Genomic DNA, 16,670 nt, shown 5'->3' with positions numbered 1-16,670 from the left:
TCAGCATTGAAAAATGGCGCAAGTTTAAGTTTGTTCCACCTGAGCGAGTCTGACCACAAGTCAGAGACCACTATGATGACACACCAAATGTGTTCGATAGATTGTGAGAAAAGAGCAGGAATAGGCTTTTGTGGCTACAGTCCAAGCTATGTCTTCCAATGGTGTGACTGCTGTCGGCATCCAAAGATTATCCAACTTGAATAAATGCTTGGAGGTAAGGATGACATCACTGGTGTAGTCTACAGCGATACGGATATCACTTATTATTGATATCTACATCGCGCATTGATGTGATGTGAATCACACTGCTGCTCTTTCATTTAGCAATTTGCGCCTTACGGATTGTGTTTGTTGTGGATGGCTGTTCACAAATCTAAATGTGTATTTGAACCCAATAATGGTTGAATTCAAGAAGTTTAAGCTGCCTATCAATCATTGTTTTTGAAACCAGTGGACAACAAGTGAAAAATGCGCTCTTGCAACAGCTCCATAGTGCAGATCCCAACCTATAGAATAAAAGTGGGGCTTTAATTTCTGAATCTAATTCATGGTGATACATTTTTTTTATCAATAGGCCTAATGGACACATGCTCAAACTCAGACACTTTCGATAGACTTAAAGGGGCAATCTGTAGTTGCTACATCAATTTTTGGACTTATATATATCCATTGATTCTTGAATAATATAACTTATAAATGCCTCATGAGCTTAGTTCAATTGTCACACTCCATGAGAACCCAAAATAGAAGCTTGTTTTACTCCAATGTTTGTAAATATTGTAAATGTAAGCAAACCATGTATAGCCTCATAACATGGTTAAAACAATCATTTTGATATCATGGATGGTCAGTCCTTGCATCCATAGCTCTGTCTGGTTTCTGAGTGGTTGCATTTCTCCAGGCCCATCCCTCAGCTTTTTACCAAAACAGAGGCGGTGCGGCCCATTTTGTTATTGTTTCATCTGTGGATTTGCCCTTTAAACAGCTGCATATTATCAATATATCAAAGTGTCACAACAAAAAGGTAAACAATAGGCCTATAGCAAATGCAGCATATGGCATTCATTTTTCACATGTAAATAGCACTTTTCATTAGTGCTCAAAGCATGCCATCACATGAGGGCAGCATGTATTTTTTTAGACTCGAATCAATGAGCATAATAAGTCCTCCATGACAACAAAATCACTTTGGTTTTTAATGTAAAGATATAATTTAATCGTATTATTATATGAAGTAGAAAGCGATGGGTTAGAAGATGCCTACATAACCAACCTATAAAGTAAAATGTAACATCCATATATGGCCAGCTATGTAAACTTTAACATTGATTTATCCTGCAATAGATGTCGTAATCTAAAAGTGACTGAATGTAATTACATTACGTTACTGATTACAATTTTGGACATGTAACTTGTAACAGATTACATTTAGAAAGTAACCTACCCAACCCTGGTCATAGGATGCCACCTTTCCAACATATTAGTTCGTAAAATTTCTTCCCTGCTAGAGCTGCCCCGGTCAACTGTAGGTGCTGTTATTGTGACGTTGGACACATGTAGGAGCAAAAACGGCTCAGCTGCGAAGTAGTAGGCCACACAAGCTCACAGAATGGGATTGCCGAATGCTGAAGCGTGTAGCGTGTAAAAATTGCGCATGGTTGCAACACTCAGTACCAAGGTCCAAACTGCCTCTGGAAGCAATGTCAGCACAAGAACTGCTCGTCGGGAGCTTCATGAAACTTGTTTCCATGGCTGAGCTGCCACACACAAGCCTAAGATCACCATGAGCAATGCCAAGTGTCGGCTGTAAAGCTCATCGCCATTGGACTCCGGACAGTGGAAACGCCTTCTCTGGAGTGATGAATCACGCTTCACCATCTGGTAGTCCAACGGACGAATCTGGGTTTGGCGGATGCCAGGAGAACGCTACCTGCCCCAATGCATAGTGCCAACTGTAAAGTTTAGTGGAGGAGGAATAATGGTCTGGGGCTGGTTTTCATGGTTCGGCCTAGGCACCTTAGTTCCAGTGAAGGGAAATCGTAATGCTACACCATACAATGACATTCTAGACGATTCTGTGCTTCCATCTTGGTGGCAACAGTTTGGGGAAGGCCCTTTCCTGTTTCAGCATGACAATGCCCCTGTGTACAAAGCGAGGTCAACACAGAAATGGTTTGTCAAGATCAGTGTGGAAGAACTTGACTGGCCTGCACAGAACCCTGACCTCAAACCCATTGAACAGCTTTGTGATGAATTGGAACACCAACTGCGAGCGAGGCCTAATCGCCCAAGATCAGTCACCGACCTCACTAATGCTCTTGTGGCTGAATGGAAGCAAGTCTCATAGCTTAATTGGCCAAGGAGCAGGACCATTTAAATAGCTACCACTGTATTACTGTGGTTCTCATTTAAACCCACGTTAATTTAAAATGGTTATTAATCAAAAAGTAGAAATAGTATAACAAATCTGAATGCAAGCAATCTAAGTTAGGTCAGTCTCAACATTGGTTTGGAGTTGAGATCTTAAACGGTAAAAGAGTAGATACGTATAGAAAATTATTATTGTTATACCATTCAAGCCTATGGGACTTTTTTTGCCATTGAATTGCATTGGGAGCTAGTTTAAATATTGCTGTAGTACAACAAGTATAAATACTATCAAAAACATTTTCTCAAGCAGTCTAAGTTGGGGCAGTCTGCACATTTGGAAGTAGGTTTCGTGTTAATAGCTTAAATAATTTAAGCGCCAAAGAGGGTGAAAGAAATATAATAATAACTAGATGGTGCTTTTCCATGAAGAATATTTTTGTGACTTGTTCAGCTCTTTGAAAGGATTTTTGTAGCATTGGATACAGTGTTGCCAATGCATTTTCAGGGTAAGTTGCTAGAGGCAGGTTGATTTGTTGCTAAAAGCTGCTAAATGACATTGTATTGTCATTGCGTGATAACGTAAAACTGCGTCATTACGTTAAATACACAATAACCTTACTCAATTGACTGGCCAGCTCGGCAAAAAATATGATTTGACATTTGTTCAGGTACAGACTCCCACTCTTTTCTGTACAATTTTGATTGAGACATGTTGATTGATGTAAGTTCTGTTCAAGATCAAACATTCGTGAGCAACTATATTCATTGGGTTTGGCTCGTCGAACCCGTACTACTGCTGCTGCAGTCAGCCAGCAATGAGTTGCAATTTGCTGAAATTGCTGCTGGCCTGCTGCTGCCTGTACACGAGCTGAGCACCTGCTGCTGACGTCACTCACAATGCACTTTTGCAGCCAGGCATGTGCGTTGTGACTGAGTGTGTGACAGAGAACATCGTTTTTGTGTTATTTAGTGGGAAAATGCATTTTAGCGTTTGAGTCACCTTTCAAAAGTCCAAATATTTTTTTTATAGTAGCTAAATTTGTTGCTATGTGCTGTTTGAAAAAAAAGGTTGACAGGGTAGTCTGAAAGGTTGCTAAATCTAGCAACAAAATTGCTAAGTTGGCATCACTGATTGAATAGCAGTGGAGTTACTGTTGGTGGGTTCTCTTGTATATGGTTATAATTTATACAAATTTAAAAACATTTTTGTTAGGATAGCCTGAACTTGTAAAAGTTGGTTTGGTGCCTGTAGCTTGAACGGTTCAAGAATAAAGATTCTAATACATTTATGCACATTTTAAATGGTTATAGTTCAAAAAGTATATATAGTATTCAAAATATTTTGACAAACAATCTAAGTAAGGTCAGTCTGAACATCTTAACATTTGTTTGGAGTTGCTAGCTTAAATAAATACTTATTAATATTAAATACTTATTTCCCTCATTAAAATGCAAATCAATTTATAACATTTTTGACATGCGTTTTTCTGGATTTTTTTGTTGTTATTCTGTCTCTCAATGTTCAAATACACCTACCATTAAAATTATAGACTGATCATTTCTTTGTCAGTGGGCAAACGTACAAAATCAGCAGGGGATCAAATACTTTTTTCCCTCACTGTATGATCACAATTGTAATAGATAATAGGCTGCCTCTCACCGACTCACCATCCCTCCGCTCTCCCTCTCTCCACTAAGAAAAGGGGACACAGTCTTCCAGCTGATGGCGAAACTCAAGTTGCACTGCATTATCTGTATGTAGCCTGTATGTAGCCTCGCTAGTTTTATTGCCTCGCTACTGTATATAGCCTGTCTGTTACTGTTGTTTTATTTCTTTAATTACCTATTGTTCACCTAATACCTTTTTTGCACAATTGGTTAGAGCCTGTAAGTAAGCATTTCACTGTAAGGTCTACACCTGTTGAATTTGGCGCACGTGTCAAATAAACTTTGATATGATTTGATTATTTCTGTCTCGATATTAATAAAAACTCAAGCCACTAATAATAACAACGCAAGCTTATCAGAACACTTTGCCATATAAACTCAGCAAAAAAAGAAAATTCCCTTTTTCAGGACCCTGTCTTTCAAAGATAATTCGCAAAAATCCAAATAACTTCACAGATCTTCATTGTAAAGTGTTTAAACACTGTTTCCCATGCTTGTTCAATGAACCATAAACAATTAATGAACATGCACCTGTGGAACGGTCGTTAAGACACTAACAGCTTACAGACGGTAGGCAATTAAGGTATAGAGGCCTTTCTACTGATTCTGAAAAACACCAAAAGACAGATGCCCAGGGTCCCTGCTCATCTGCGTGAACGTGCTTTAGGCATGCTACAAGGAGGCATGAGGACTGCAGATGTGGCCAGGGCAATAAATTGCATACTGTGAGATGCCTAAGACAGAGCTACAGGGAGACAGGGCGGACAGCTGATCGTCCTCGCAGTGGCAGACCACGTGTAACAACACCTGCACAGGATCGGTACATCCGAACATCACACCTGCGGGACAGGTACAGGATGGCAACAACAACTGCCCGAGTTACACCAGGAACGCACAATCCCTCCATCAGTGCTCTGACTGTCCGCAATGGGCTGAGAGAGGCTAAACTGAGGGCTTGTAGGCCTGTTGTAAGGCTGGTCCTCACCAGACATCACCGGCAACAACGTCGCCTATGGGCAAAAACCCACCGTCGCTGGACCAGACAGGACTGGCAAAAAAGTGCTCTTCACTGACGAGTTGCAGTTTTGTCTTACCAGGGGTGATGGTCGGATTCGCTTTTATCATTGAAGGAATGAGCATTACACCGAGGCCTGTACTCTGGAGCGGGATCGATTTGGAGGTGGAGGGTCCGTCATGGTCTGGGGCGGTGTGTCACAGCATCATCGGACTGAGCTTGTTGTCATTCCAGGCAATCTCAACGCTGTGCATTACAGGGAAGACATCCTCCTCCCTCATGTGGTACCCTTCCTGCAGGCTCATCCTGACATGACCCTCCAGCATGACAATGCCACCAGCCATACTGCTCGTTCTATGCGTGATTTCCTACAAGACAGGAATGTCAGTGCTCTGCCATGGCCAGCGAAGAGCCCGGAACTCAATCCCATTGAGTACGTCTGGGACCTGTTGGATCGGAGGGTGAGGGCTAGGGCCATTCCCCCCAGAAATGTCCGGGAATTTGCAGGTGCCTAGGTGGAAGAGTGGGGTAACATCTCACAGCAAATACTGGCAAATCTGGTGCAGTCCATGAGGAGGAGATGCACTGCAGTACTTAATGCAGCTGGTGGCCACACCAGATACTGACTGTTACTTTTGATTTTGACCCCCCCCCCCCTTTGTTCAGGGACACATTTTCCATTTCTGTTAGTCACATGTCTGTGGAACTTGTTCAGTTTATGTCTCAGATGTTGAATCTTGTTATGGTCATACAAATATTTACATGTTAAGTTTGTTGAAAATAAACAGTTGACAGTGAGAGGACATTTCTTTTTTTGCTGAGTTTACATTGCAGCTGCAATGCTGGTTGTAGAGTGACTGGAAGTAGGGAGAATGCACATTTTATGGCTTATAAAAGTGTTTAACAAAGTGTTGACAGTGCTGAATAACAAGTTAAACATGAACTTACTTATAAAAATAGCTGTATTCGTTGAGTCTCTCTCTAGGCATAATTTGAAAAGTTTTGAAAATTCACAGTATCGACTTTGCTGTGTATTCAAGGCTTCTTTTTAAAGTCCTTGGCTTGAGGAAACTGTGCATATCTTAGCTATCTAGTTGAATCAATTGCACCTACCGCCAACAGTATGAAACAAAAAACTAGGAAAGCAAGGCTTTATCGTTGGGTTTTTTACTGAAATGTTTGGTGATCAACTAGGAATGCCTTGGAGATCGACTAGTCGATCGCATTCGACAGGTGTAGAACTTTTGATTTTTAAAAAAAGATTTTATGGCACTTTTTTTCCCACTCAAATGCATTGGTATCCATAGCAACAGCGCCGTCTCGACTGCTCAATGACGAGACATGACAGGGATGTTAGTTGGCGTTAGCTACCTACTTTTCGTCACTCTAAACTCCAACAAACAGCTGTAACTTTGATTGGTAGCAGATCATTTTGTTCTGATTCCAGATCTGAATAGCAAAGAAGTAGACAAAAATGTCATACCAAAGACAGTACAGTATGAAGATATGCAGAAACTGCTTCTCCAATAGAAATCCCAGCTCACGCTTGTAGGCGATGTCATTGCAACATTAGCTAGCTAAGCTCATGCGCAGAAACATGTCATTGGATCTAACTGTCCTCTCGAGCCAAACTGCGCATGTGCAGGCCGTCAAATCAAAGGCACTCCTTCGATATAAAGTTGTTTTTGACGGAAATAAAAACGTTGCCTTCAGCAAGCACATCTAATAAATATAGTTGCAAGCAGCAATGTTGGGGTTCAACCTGTTGGCCCACTGTACCACCATCAGCAAAAATTGGACACACCGCCCTAGGATGAGGTACTTCTGTACTCCTTACCACGCTTGGCAAATATTAGAACTCAAAATCAACCAGATCATGCAATAAGCTTTTGATGTAATTTTGACATTTTTTTTATTATATTGACTACTTTACGAATATTCTTCTCCTGAACCGCTGGACCCAGTCTCCTTTTCACTTCATTTAACACCTGATTTACTTCAAAAGGCACATCTCAATAGGTGGTCCAGGTATGTCATGACACAGCACAAGTGGGGGGATGGGCCTTTCCTCTTTAGTTCTATATTGCTCCTCTATTGTTCCTCAAGCAAGGGGGAGGCCGATGACATCACGGATTCCCATCAGACCAAATCTTTGAATGCCCTACTCCTTGAAGTTTGAAATTGTCTAAATAACACTAATGTGCTCAAAGCATATTTTTTTACCCTTTAGTGTAAACAACCAATCCAATGGTACAACCAATGGTAAGATTTCAGTAACAAAATTGTTGCCATTGGTACACCACATTGATGGTGGATGAGATTTTGATGTTTTATTTATGTAATTGAACTGATAACTTGCATACAACCACAAAATAATATAAGGATGAAACATACTTTTCTCCAAAAAATCTCCTCCAGAATTCGCCGGCGTCTGCTTTGGTGATGCGGAACGTGTTTCCCTGGAACTGACCCCCGGGAAAGATGGCCTTGATCTCTGCCAGGATGTGGCTGAAGATGAGTGAGAGCTTGGTTAGGTTACGCCTGTCAGTAGAGACAGAGAAGGAGAGATGAGAAACCCTGTAAAATGTTAACATGAGTAACCTTGTCTGAGACTTCAACCCCGATAGGTCAAACTTACATGATGAAATTATGACTACATAATAATTACCAAATAATCAATTCTGTTCTAGCCTATTACTAGGTAGTAAGTCATTGCATTGAATTCTTAATACAGAAAGTAAATATCTCAGAAAATACCAGCTGAAACAGGACTGTAACACATAATATATTCCATGGATAAGTGACTTGGAATACACAATGTATTCCATGGAAAGATAATGGCCGAATATAAACACTGTAGTTATTCCCTCCGCAAGGCAATCAAACAAGTGAAATGTCGTTATAGAGGCAAAGTGGAGTCACCATTCAATGGCTCAGACACAAGACGTATGTGGCAGGGTCTACAGGCAATTACGGACTACAAAAAGAAAAGCAGCAATGTCACGGACACCGACATCTTGCTTCTAGACAAATTAAACACCTTCTTTGCCCGCTTTGAGGATAATAGAGTGCCACCGACGCAGCCCGCTACCAAGGACTGTGGGCCCCCCTTCTCCTCTGTGGCCGACATAAGACATTTTAACGTGTTAACCCTAGCAAGGCTGCTGGCACAGACGGCATCCCTAGCCTCGTCCTCAGAGCATGCGCAGACCAGCTGGCTGGTGTGTTTACGGACATATTCAATCGCTCTCTATCCCAGTCTGTTGCCCCCACATGCTTCAAGATGGCCACCATTGTTCCTGTACACAAGAAGGCAAAGATAACTGAACTAAATGACTATCACCCCGTAGCACTCACTTCTGTCATCATGAAGTGCTTTGAGAGACTAGTCAAGGATCATATCACCTCCACCTTACCTGCCACCCTAGACCAACTCCAGTTTGCATACCGCCCCAACAGATTCACAGATGATGCAATCGCCATCACACTGCACACTGCCCTATCCCATCTGGACAAGAGGAATACCTATGTAAGAATTCTGTTAATTGTCTACAACTCAGCATTCAACACCATAGTACCCTCCAAGCTCATCATTAAGCTTGAGGCCCTGGGTCTGAACCCCACCCTGTGCAACTGGGTCTATCTCAAGGTCATAAGACGGTTAAATAGCCATCACTAGCTCATTAGAGGCTGCTGCCCTATATACATAGACTTGAAATCACTGGCCACTTTAATAATGTTTACATAACTTGCATTACTCATCTCATATGTATATACTGTATCTTAGGCTATGTATATACTGTATCTTAGTCTATGTATTTGTCACGGCTGTTTGAAGGATCGGACCAAAATGCAGCGTGTTCGTAGTTCCACATATTATATTTATTGTGAAACTAAAATGCAATACTTGACTATACAAAAACAACAAACCGTGAAGCAGAGAGGAAAACACACTACTCAAAAGATAATAACCCACAAAACAGGAAGAAAAACCCCTACTTAAATATGATCTCAGAGGCAACGAGGATCAGCTGCTTCCAATTAGAGATCAACCCCAAACAATCCCAACATAGAAATAGAAAACATAGAACAACCAAAAACACCCCCTGTCACGCCCTGCCCTACTCTACTACAGAAAATGAAATCTTACTAGGGTCAGAACGTGACAGTACCCCCCCCCCCCAAAGGTGCAGACTCCGAATGCAAAAAAAAACAACCACAAAACAAGAAGGGAGGGTAGGGTGGGTGACTAATGTCTATGGTGGCGGCTCTGGTTCCGGGCGTAGTACCTCCACCGCCCGCTGATCCCCCCGCTTCTGTGTGTCCGGAGGAACCAGACCATGGATTATCACCGGAGGCTTGGGACCGGCAACAGCCGCTGAAGACTCCGGGCTGCAGACCGTCGCTGGAGGCTCCGGACTGGGGATGCGCACTGGAGGCCTGATGCGTGGGGCTGGCATAGGAGGCACCAGACCAGTAACACGCACCTGAGGGCGAGTGCGGGGAGCAGGAACAGGACACCCCTGACTGGGCAGGCGCACTGGAGGCCTGATGCGTGGGGTTGGCATAGGAGGCGCCGGACTGGTAATACGCACCTCAGGGCAAGTGCGAGGAGCAGGCACAGGACATACTGGGCCGTGGAGGCGCACTGGAGATCACGAGCGTAGAGCTGGCACCACCCGTTCTGGCTGGATGCTCAACCAATGCAGGGCGCGGACACAGATCGCACCGGCCTGTGAATTCTCACTGGCGATACAGTGCGCATCACCGCATAGCTCGGTGCTTGTCTCGTCACCCGCTCCCCACGGTAAACACGGGGAGTTGGCTCAGGTCTCAAACCTGACTCCGACAAACTCCCTGTGTGCCCCCCCTCTCACACTTGCCTCGTGGCCTGTACAGCGCCTCATAGTAACGCCACTCTGCCTTCGCTGCCTCAAGTTCCTCCTTCGGTTGGCGATACTCCCCAGCCTGACTCCAGGGTCCTTCCCCGTCCAAAATTTCCTCCCAAGTCCATCTCTCCTGCTGCTCCTTTCCACGCTGCTTGGTCCTTTGGTGGTGGATTATTCTGTCACGACTGTTTGAATGATCGGACCAAAATGCAGCGTGTTCGTAGTTCCACATATTATATTTATTGTGAAACTAAAATGCAATACACTATACAAAAAAACAATAAACCGTGACGCAGAGAGGAAAACACACTACTCAAAAGATAATAACCCACAAAACAGGAAGAGAAAAACCCCTACTTAAATATGATCTCAGAGGCAATGAGGATCAGCTGCCTCCAATTAGAGATCAACCCCAAACAATCCCAACATAGAAATAGAAAAACTAGAACTTAAACATAGAACAACCAAAAACACCCCCTGTCACGCCTTGCTCTACTCTACTATAGAAAATGACATGTATACACTGTATTCTATTCTACTGTATCTTAGTCTATGTATTCCTCATCTCATGTATATACTGTATTATATTCTACTGTATCTTAGTCTATGTATTACTCATCTCATATGTATATACTGTATTCTAAACTATTCTTCTGTATCTTAGTCTATGTATTACTCATCTCATATGTACATACTGTATTCTATACTATTCTACTGTATCTTAGTCTATGCATTACTCATCTCATATGTATATACTGTATTCTATACTATTCTACTGTATCATAGTCTATGTATTACTCATCTCATATGTATATACTGTATTCTATTCTACTGTATCTTAGTCTATGTATTACTCATCTCATATGTATATACTGTATTCTATTCTGTCTTAGTCTATGCCGCTCTGACATTGCTCATCTAATATATTTATATATTCTTAATTCCATTACTTTACTTAGATTTGTGTGTGTATTGTTGTGAAATGTTTAGATATTACTTGTTAGATATTACTGCACTGTTGGAGCTAGAAACACAAGCATTTCGCAACACCCGCAATAACATCTGCTAAACTCGTGTATGTGACCAATAAAATTTGAACACTGCAAAAAAAATTACCGTATTATAATCTCCCACCATAATAATAGAGTCTTGTACTGCTTGTAGGGTTGATCATGTTTTATATATATTTTCAAAGAAGCGTGGATCATCATTATTTGGACCGTACAGGTTAATGAGCCAAATCTGTTAATGGTCCAATAACATATTTAAAATCATCCATCTACCTTGCGGATCTGTTTGACGATTTGCACATTCGGATCAAAATTATTGTTAATGAATATCATCACCCCTTTTGAGGTTCTTTGCCCATTGGAGAAGTATATTTCACCCCCCAGTCCTTTTTCCACACAACTTCATCTAAAATTGTTGAATGAGTTTCCTGTAAACAATAGATATCAGATTCCTTCTCTTTTAATCCTGGTAAATACTAGTAATCTTTTCTTATTATCTGCCAAGCAATTACAATTATAACTGGCTATACTTTCAACATTTACCATAATGAGATTCAAGTTTAAATTCAATTCATCATCATAATATATGTTTGTAAACTTACCATTAAATAGTACCATAGTGATTGAGTGTCCATATAACTGTACCATGTTATTTGCATTGCTACTAAGTAAACCTCCAATTGTTCTCCACTATTCCACCCACTAAACCCCCACTCCCCATCCCAAGTTGTGTTGTCATCCCAGTGACCGGCAGACCACCCCAGTCCCTCCGGATCCCAGGGCCCCTGAAAGACTGGGACCCATCCTTGGTAAAAAGCACACAGTGCCACCACAGAACAGAAGCAGATCAACCACCAAAAACATTTCCAATGCACTCACCTCAATTTGTATTATATATAGTTATTAAGAAATATATCAAAAAAATCTTGCGTATCTTAATTTACACAATTAACGAATAATATGCATAATAATGTATGGCAGGTCATGTGAATGATTGTTACCTATAACCAAGATTGCCAATACAAAAATAACATTTTTGGCAAGCAATTATTATTTTAGCATTGTGATTCATCCTATATTGTCCCTAACGTCATTACCCCATAGCAACAGATGTGGGATATACACACACACACACACACACACACATACACACACACACACACACACACAACCCGTTTCCCCCACAAACAACCACAAGCTCAGCTGTTAAACGGTTCCATTTCTGAGCCCAACTCAAGAAAGGACTTGATGTGCGAATGCATATACAGTTGCAGCTGTTTGAGAAGGCATGCAAAATTTTGCAAAAATTGGGAGATTTGATTAACCAATGTGAAGTCCTAGCCATGGGTTCCTGCAGCTAGTGTTACCAGCACTGCCACTACCTGGGTGGCAGTGCCTTGTATATTCCTTGTATATTATGCTCTCCCATCAGGGGGCTTTGGCTTTGTAGGACCAACCCTGCCAGGCAGGCTTAGAATCTAGAGGGGGCGGTGTTGCTTTAGTAGGTCTCTGACCGCATTCATCTTTCTGATTTGGCTGCATATAGGCTACTTACAGTTGGCCCATAAAATAGATAAGGACTTCTCCTTAGTGTATGGGTCTCTCAGGTGGGTGTCTAGGGTATAGGGTTGGGGACCATTCCATCATGATAGGACAATAAATAAACAGACTATGTTTAAAATGTATTTTAAATGTATATCCCATATCTGAACAAAATTGAAAGATCTCTCTCACAACCCCTGCTCGCAGACACACATGGGCTCTGGGATTTGCAACCATTATCCTTTTTCACTCACTTAACTCCACAATAATCCAAACACAAAAACACACACCCCACCTACACCCACTCATACCCACATACTGTGCCTTCTATGTATCAATTGTTGTATTTTATTGTTTTCCTATATATTTTGACATTACAATCCCTACCATGGATAGTATTGGGTGTTCCATTATTCAACTCCTCTATGGGAACTTTGTGATATTTAGAATAGCCATGGAGTGGTCTTGGTGTCTCGGAACATGTGGTTATCAATATACAGTTTATCGACTATGAGAGCAACACGTTTTCATTTTAATCTGTTATAAACATAGAACTCTGCGACGTTCTGAAATTTCCTTCGGGAACTGATCATTCATCCCTATTTTCGTTCCAGCGAGTCTTTTACCCAGGCTTTTAACCTTTATTTTATCTTTGAAGAATGCAAATTTGGAAAAAATTGGGCACTCATATCTTTGTCCTCTGTCCGAAACGGTGTACACGTTCGAGGATCTTCACCCTCTTTTTCTTTGACACCAGAAAGTACCAGATTTTCACTCATAGATCTAGTCTGTATGTCAAGTAAGGCTTCTCTCAGAAACATGTTCTCCTTTTTAAGTTCATTAACGTCCAAATATCAATCATATTGACTGTACCTTTTAGCTTGTTTCTTTCTCCATGCACTGTTTTTCTTTCTCCATGCACTGTTTATTTCCTTACTGCACAAGCTGGGCATCATTCACAAGTGATACTATATCATTCACAAGTGATACTATATCATTCACAAGTAAATGTAAATGTAATGTAAATGATACTATATCATTCACAAGTGATACCATATCATTCACAAGTGATACTATATCATTCACAAGTGATTCTATATCATTCACAAGTGATTCTATATCATTCACAAGTGATACTATATCATTCACAAGTGATACTATATCATTCACAAGTGATACTATATCATTCACAAGTGATAGGCTAATATTGTCACCCGTCAGACCATTCTTAATTGAATGTTGTCTTTACATATACTAAATAATATATGTGAGAAATTAGTTTGGATTTAGAATGGACCATTTTCATGCACCTGTCTCTGAGCAGGGGCATAAATACACACTTAAATAGCGAATGGAGGACGCTTTTCCTGTTGTTCATTTTGATGCCAGCCAGGTAGGCTATACTCCTGTTGTAAAGAGAAGCAATGTGCTTAATATTAGGAAAGTTGAGAAATAAATATAGTAGGCCTAGCCTATAGAAAGCTGATGGGATCACCCTCTTTTTATTAGCAGCCATCACTCTGTTTTCACACAATTTTATAGCATATCCTATAGAAATGTTGGGCAACATGGGCTTATAGGAACACTTATTTAAATCCATGCATTAACCAGATATGAGGAGCTGTCTCCCGCTGTGCAACAGGTGATCCTATTCCGCTCAAACTCTGAATGCCAAGGCTATCAAGTGTTTGATTTGATTCTCGATTGGATTTGCATTGATGTCAGAGTAATTAGAGGGACAAAAGAGCGTTGAGTACCAGGCCATTTCTGACTGGCCGCAAGCAAGTTTGGAAGCCTAGTTACCGTGACGAGTTACGTGGAATTTGACTGCGGTCATGACTCATAACAGCCCTAGTCCCAGCTGCCCAATTAGCTTTCAGAGTCAAATCACATTGACCAGGGTTGTACAGATCACGCTCAAAGTTCTCCTCTGTCTGAGCCAGATGAGGTTAAAAGTTATGTCGATGTAAGACAAAGCTTTACCATCACTGTCGCGGTGACACCTGCGTTGGTGTAGCTTAACAGTCGATGTGATATTTTCCTGCTTTCCTGTCACCTGTGAGACAACCCTATCCAGTCTCTGTGACTAGCATGTTCCCAACGAGGTCACTGCGACATACATTCCCCCCATGAAAAACAAGGGCTGGAACCCAATCAAACATGCCACAGCAATGTTTACACAGTGACTTTATTTACAAACTACTGTCCATGCACACACTTTCTCTTTCTGAAAATTGTAATATGATACCAGTAGCAGCAAATACACATTTGATATCCAAAGTGCATGGACACCTTTCCAGAAACAAGTCTCTCACCGTTGCCACTTGCTATAGACCACCCTCTGTCCCAAGCTGTGCCCTGGACACCATATGTGAATTGATTGCCCCCCATCTGTCTTCAGAGCTCGTGCTGCTAGATTACCTAAACTGGGACATGCGTAACACCCCGGCCATCCTACAATCTAAGCTTGATGCCCTCAACCTCACACAAATGATCAATGAACCTACCAGATACAACCCCAAATCTGTAAACACGGGCACCCTGAAAGATATCATCCTGACCAACTTGCCCTCTAAATACACCTCTGCTGTCTTCAACCAAGATCTCAGCGATCACTGCCTCATTGCCTGCATCCGTAATGGGTCAGCAGTCAAACGACCACCCCTCCTCACTGTCAAACGCTCCCTAAAACACTTCTGCAAGCAGGCCTTTCTAATCGACCAGGCCGGGTATCCTGGAAGGATATTGACTTCATCCCGTCAGTAGAGGATGCCTGGTTATTCTTTAAAAGTGCCTTCCTCACCATCTTAAAAAAGCATGCCCCATTCAAAAAAATGTAGAACCAGGAACAGATATAGCCCTTGGTTCACTCCAGACCTGACTGCCCTTGACCAGCACAAAAACATCCTGTGGCATACTGCATTAGCATCAAATAGCCCCCCTGAAATGCAACTTTTCAGGGAAGTTAGGAACAAATATACACAAGCAGTTAGGAAAGCTAAGGCTAGCATTTTCAAACAGAAATTTGCATCATGTAGCACAAACTCAAAGTTTTGGGACACTGCAAAGTCCATGGAGAATAAGAGCACCTCCTCCCAGCTGCCCACTGCAGTGAGGCTAGGAAACGTTGTCACCACCGATAAATCCACGATAATTGAGAATTTCAATAAGCACTTTTCTACGGCTGGCCATGCCTTCCACCTGGCTACCGTTACCCCGATCAACTGCCCTGCACCCCCCACAGCAACTCGCACAAGTCTCCCCCATTTGTCCTTCACCCAAATCCAGATAGCTGATGTTCTGAAAGAACTGCAAAATCTGGACCCCTACAAATCAGCCGGGCTAGACAATCTGGACCCTTTCTTTCTAAAATTATCTGCCAAAATTGTTGCAACCCCTATTATTAGCCTGTTCAACCTCTTTTTCGTACCGTCTGAGATCCCCAGAGATTGGAAAGCCACGGTCATGTCGAAGACCTTAGAAAGGCAGGGTAGGATAGATATAGGTCTGTAGCAGTTTGAGTCTAGAGAGTCTCCCCCTCTGAAGAGGGGGAGACTCTCTAGACTCAAACTGCTACAGACCTATATCTATCCTACCCTGCCTTTCTAAGGTCTTCGAAAGCCAAGTTAACAGATCACAGACCATCTCGAATCCCACCGCACCTTCTCCGCTATGCAATCTGGTTTCAGAGCTGGTCATGGGTGCACCTCAGCCACGCTCAAGGTCCTAAACGATATCGTAACCGCCATCGATAAGAAACAATACTGTGCTGCCGTATTCATTGACCTGGCCAAGGCTTTTGACTCTGTCAATCACCACATTCTTATTGGCAGACTCGACAGCCTTGGTTTCTCAAACGATTGCCTCGCCTGGTTCACCAACTACTTCTCTGATAAGAGTTCAGTGTGTCAAATCAGAGGGCCTGTTGTCCGGACCTCTGGCAGTCGCTATGGGGGTGCCACAGGGTTCAATTCTCGGGCCGACTCTCTTCTCTGTATACATTAATGATGTCGCTCTTGCTGCTGGTGATTCTCTGATCCACCTCTACGTAGACGACACCATTCTGTCTACATCTGGCCCTTCTTTGGACACAGTGCTAACTAACCTCCAGATGAGCTTCAATGCCATATAACTCTCTTTCTGTGGCCTCCAACTGCTCTGAAATGCAAGGAAAAC

The 16,670-nt window shown here is 42.1% G+C and overlaps 1 protein-coding gene across 5 annotated transcripts in view; it reads right to left on the bottom strand.

Moving 5' to 3' along the window:
• cblb (Cbl proto-oncogene B, E3 ubiquitin protein ligase) overlaps positions 1-16,670 on the bottom strand; it is a 224,416-nt gene that overhangs the window by 142,335 nt on the left and 65,411 nt on the right. For 4 of the 5 annotated variants that reach the window (XM_029701775.1, XM_029701774.1, XM_029701773.1 and 1 more), the window contains exon 4: positions 7,448-7,594. The exons of the other annotated variant lie outside the window; for it this stretch is intronic. In XM_029701775.1, coding sequence (XP_029557635.1) covers positions 7,448-7,594 — 147 coding nt within the window. The remainder of the gene's footprint in view (positions 1-7,447; positions 7,595-16,670) is intronic. 5 annotated transcript variants of the gene reach the window in all.

The sequence above is a fragment of the Salmo trutta genome, chromosome 19, assembly GCF_901001165.1.
Source record: "Salmo trutta chromosome 19, fSalTru1.1, whole genome shotgun sequence".
Lineage (NCBI taxonomy): Eukaryota > Metazoa > Chordata > Actinopteri > Salmoniformes > Salmonidae > Salmo > Salmo trutta.
Note: the sequence above shows the minus strand (reverse complement) of the source record. Positions and strands in the feature narration are given on the sequence as shown.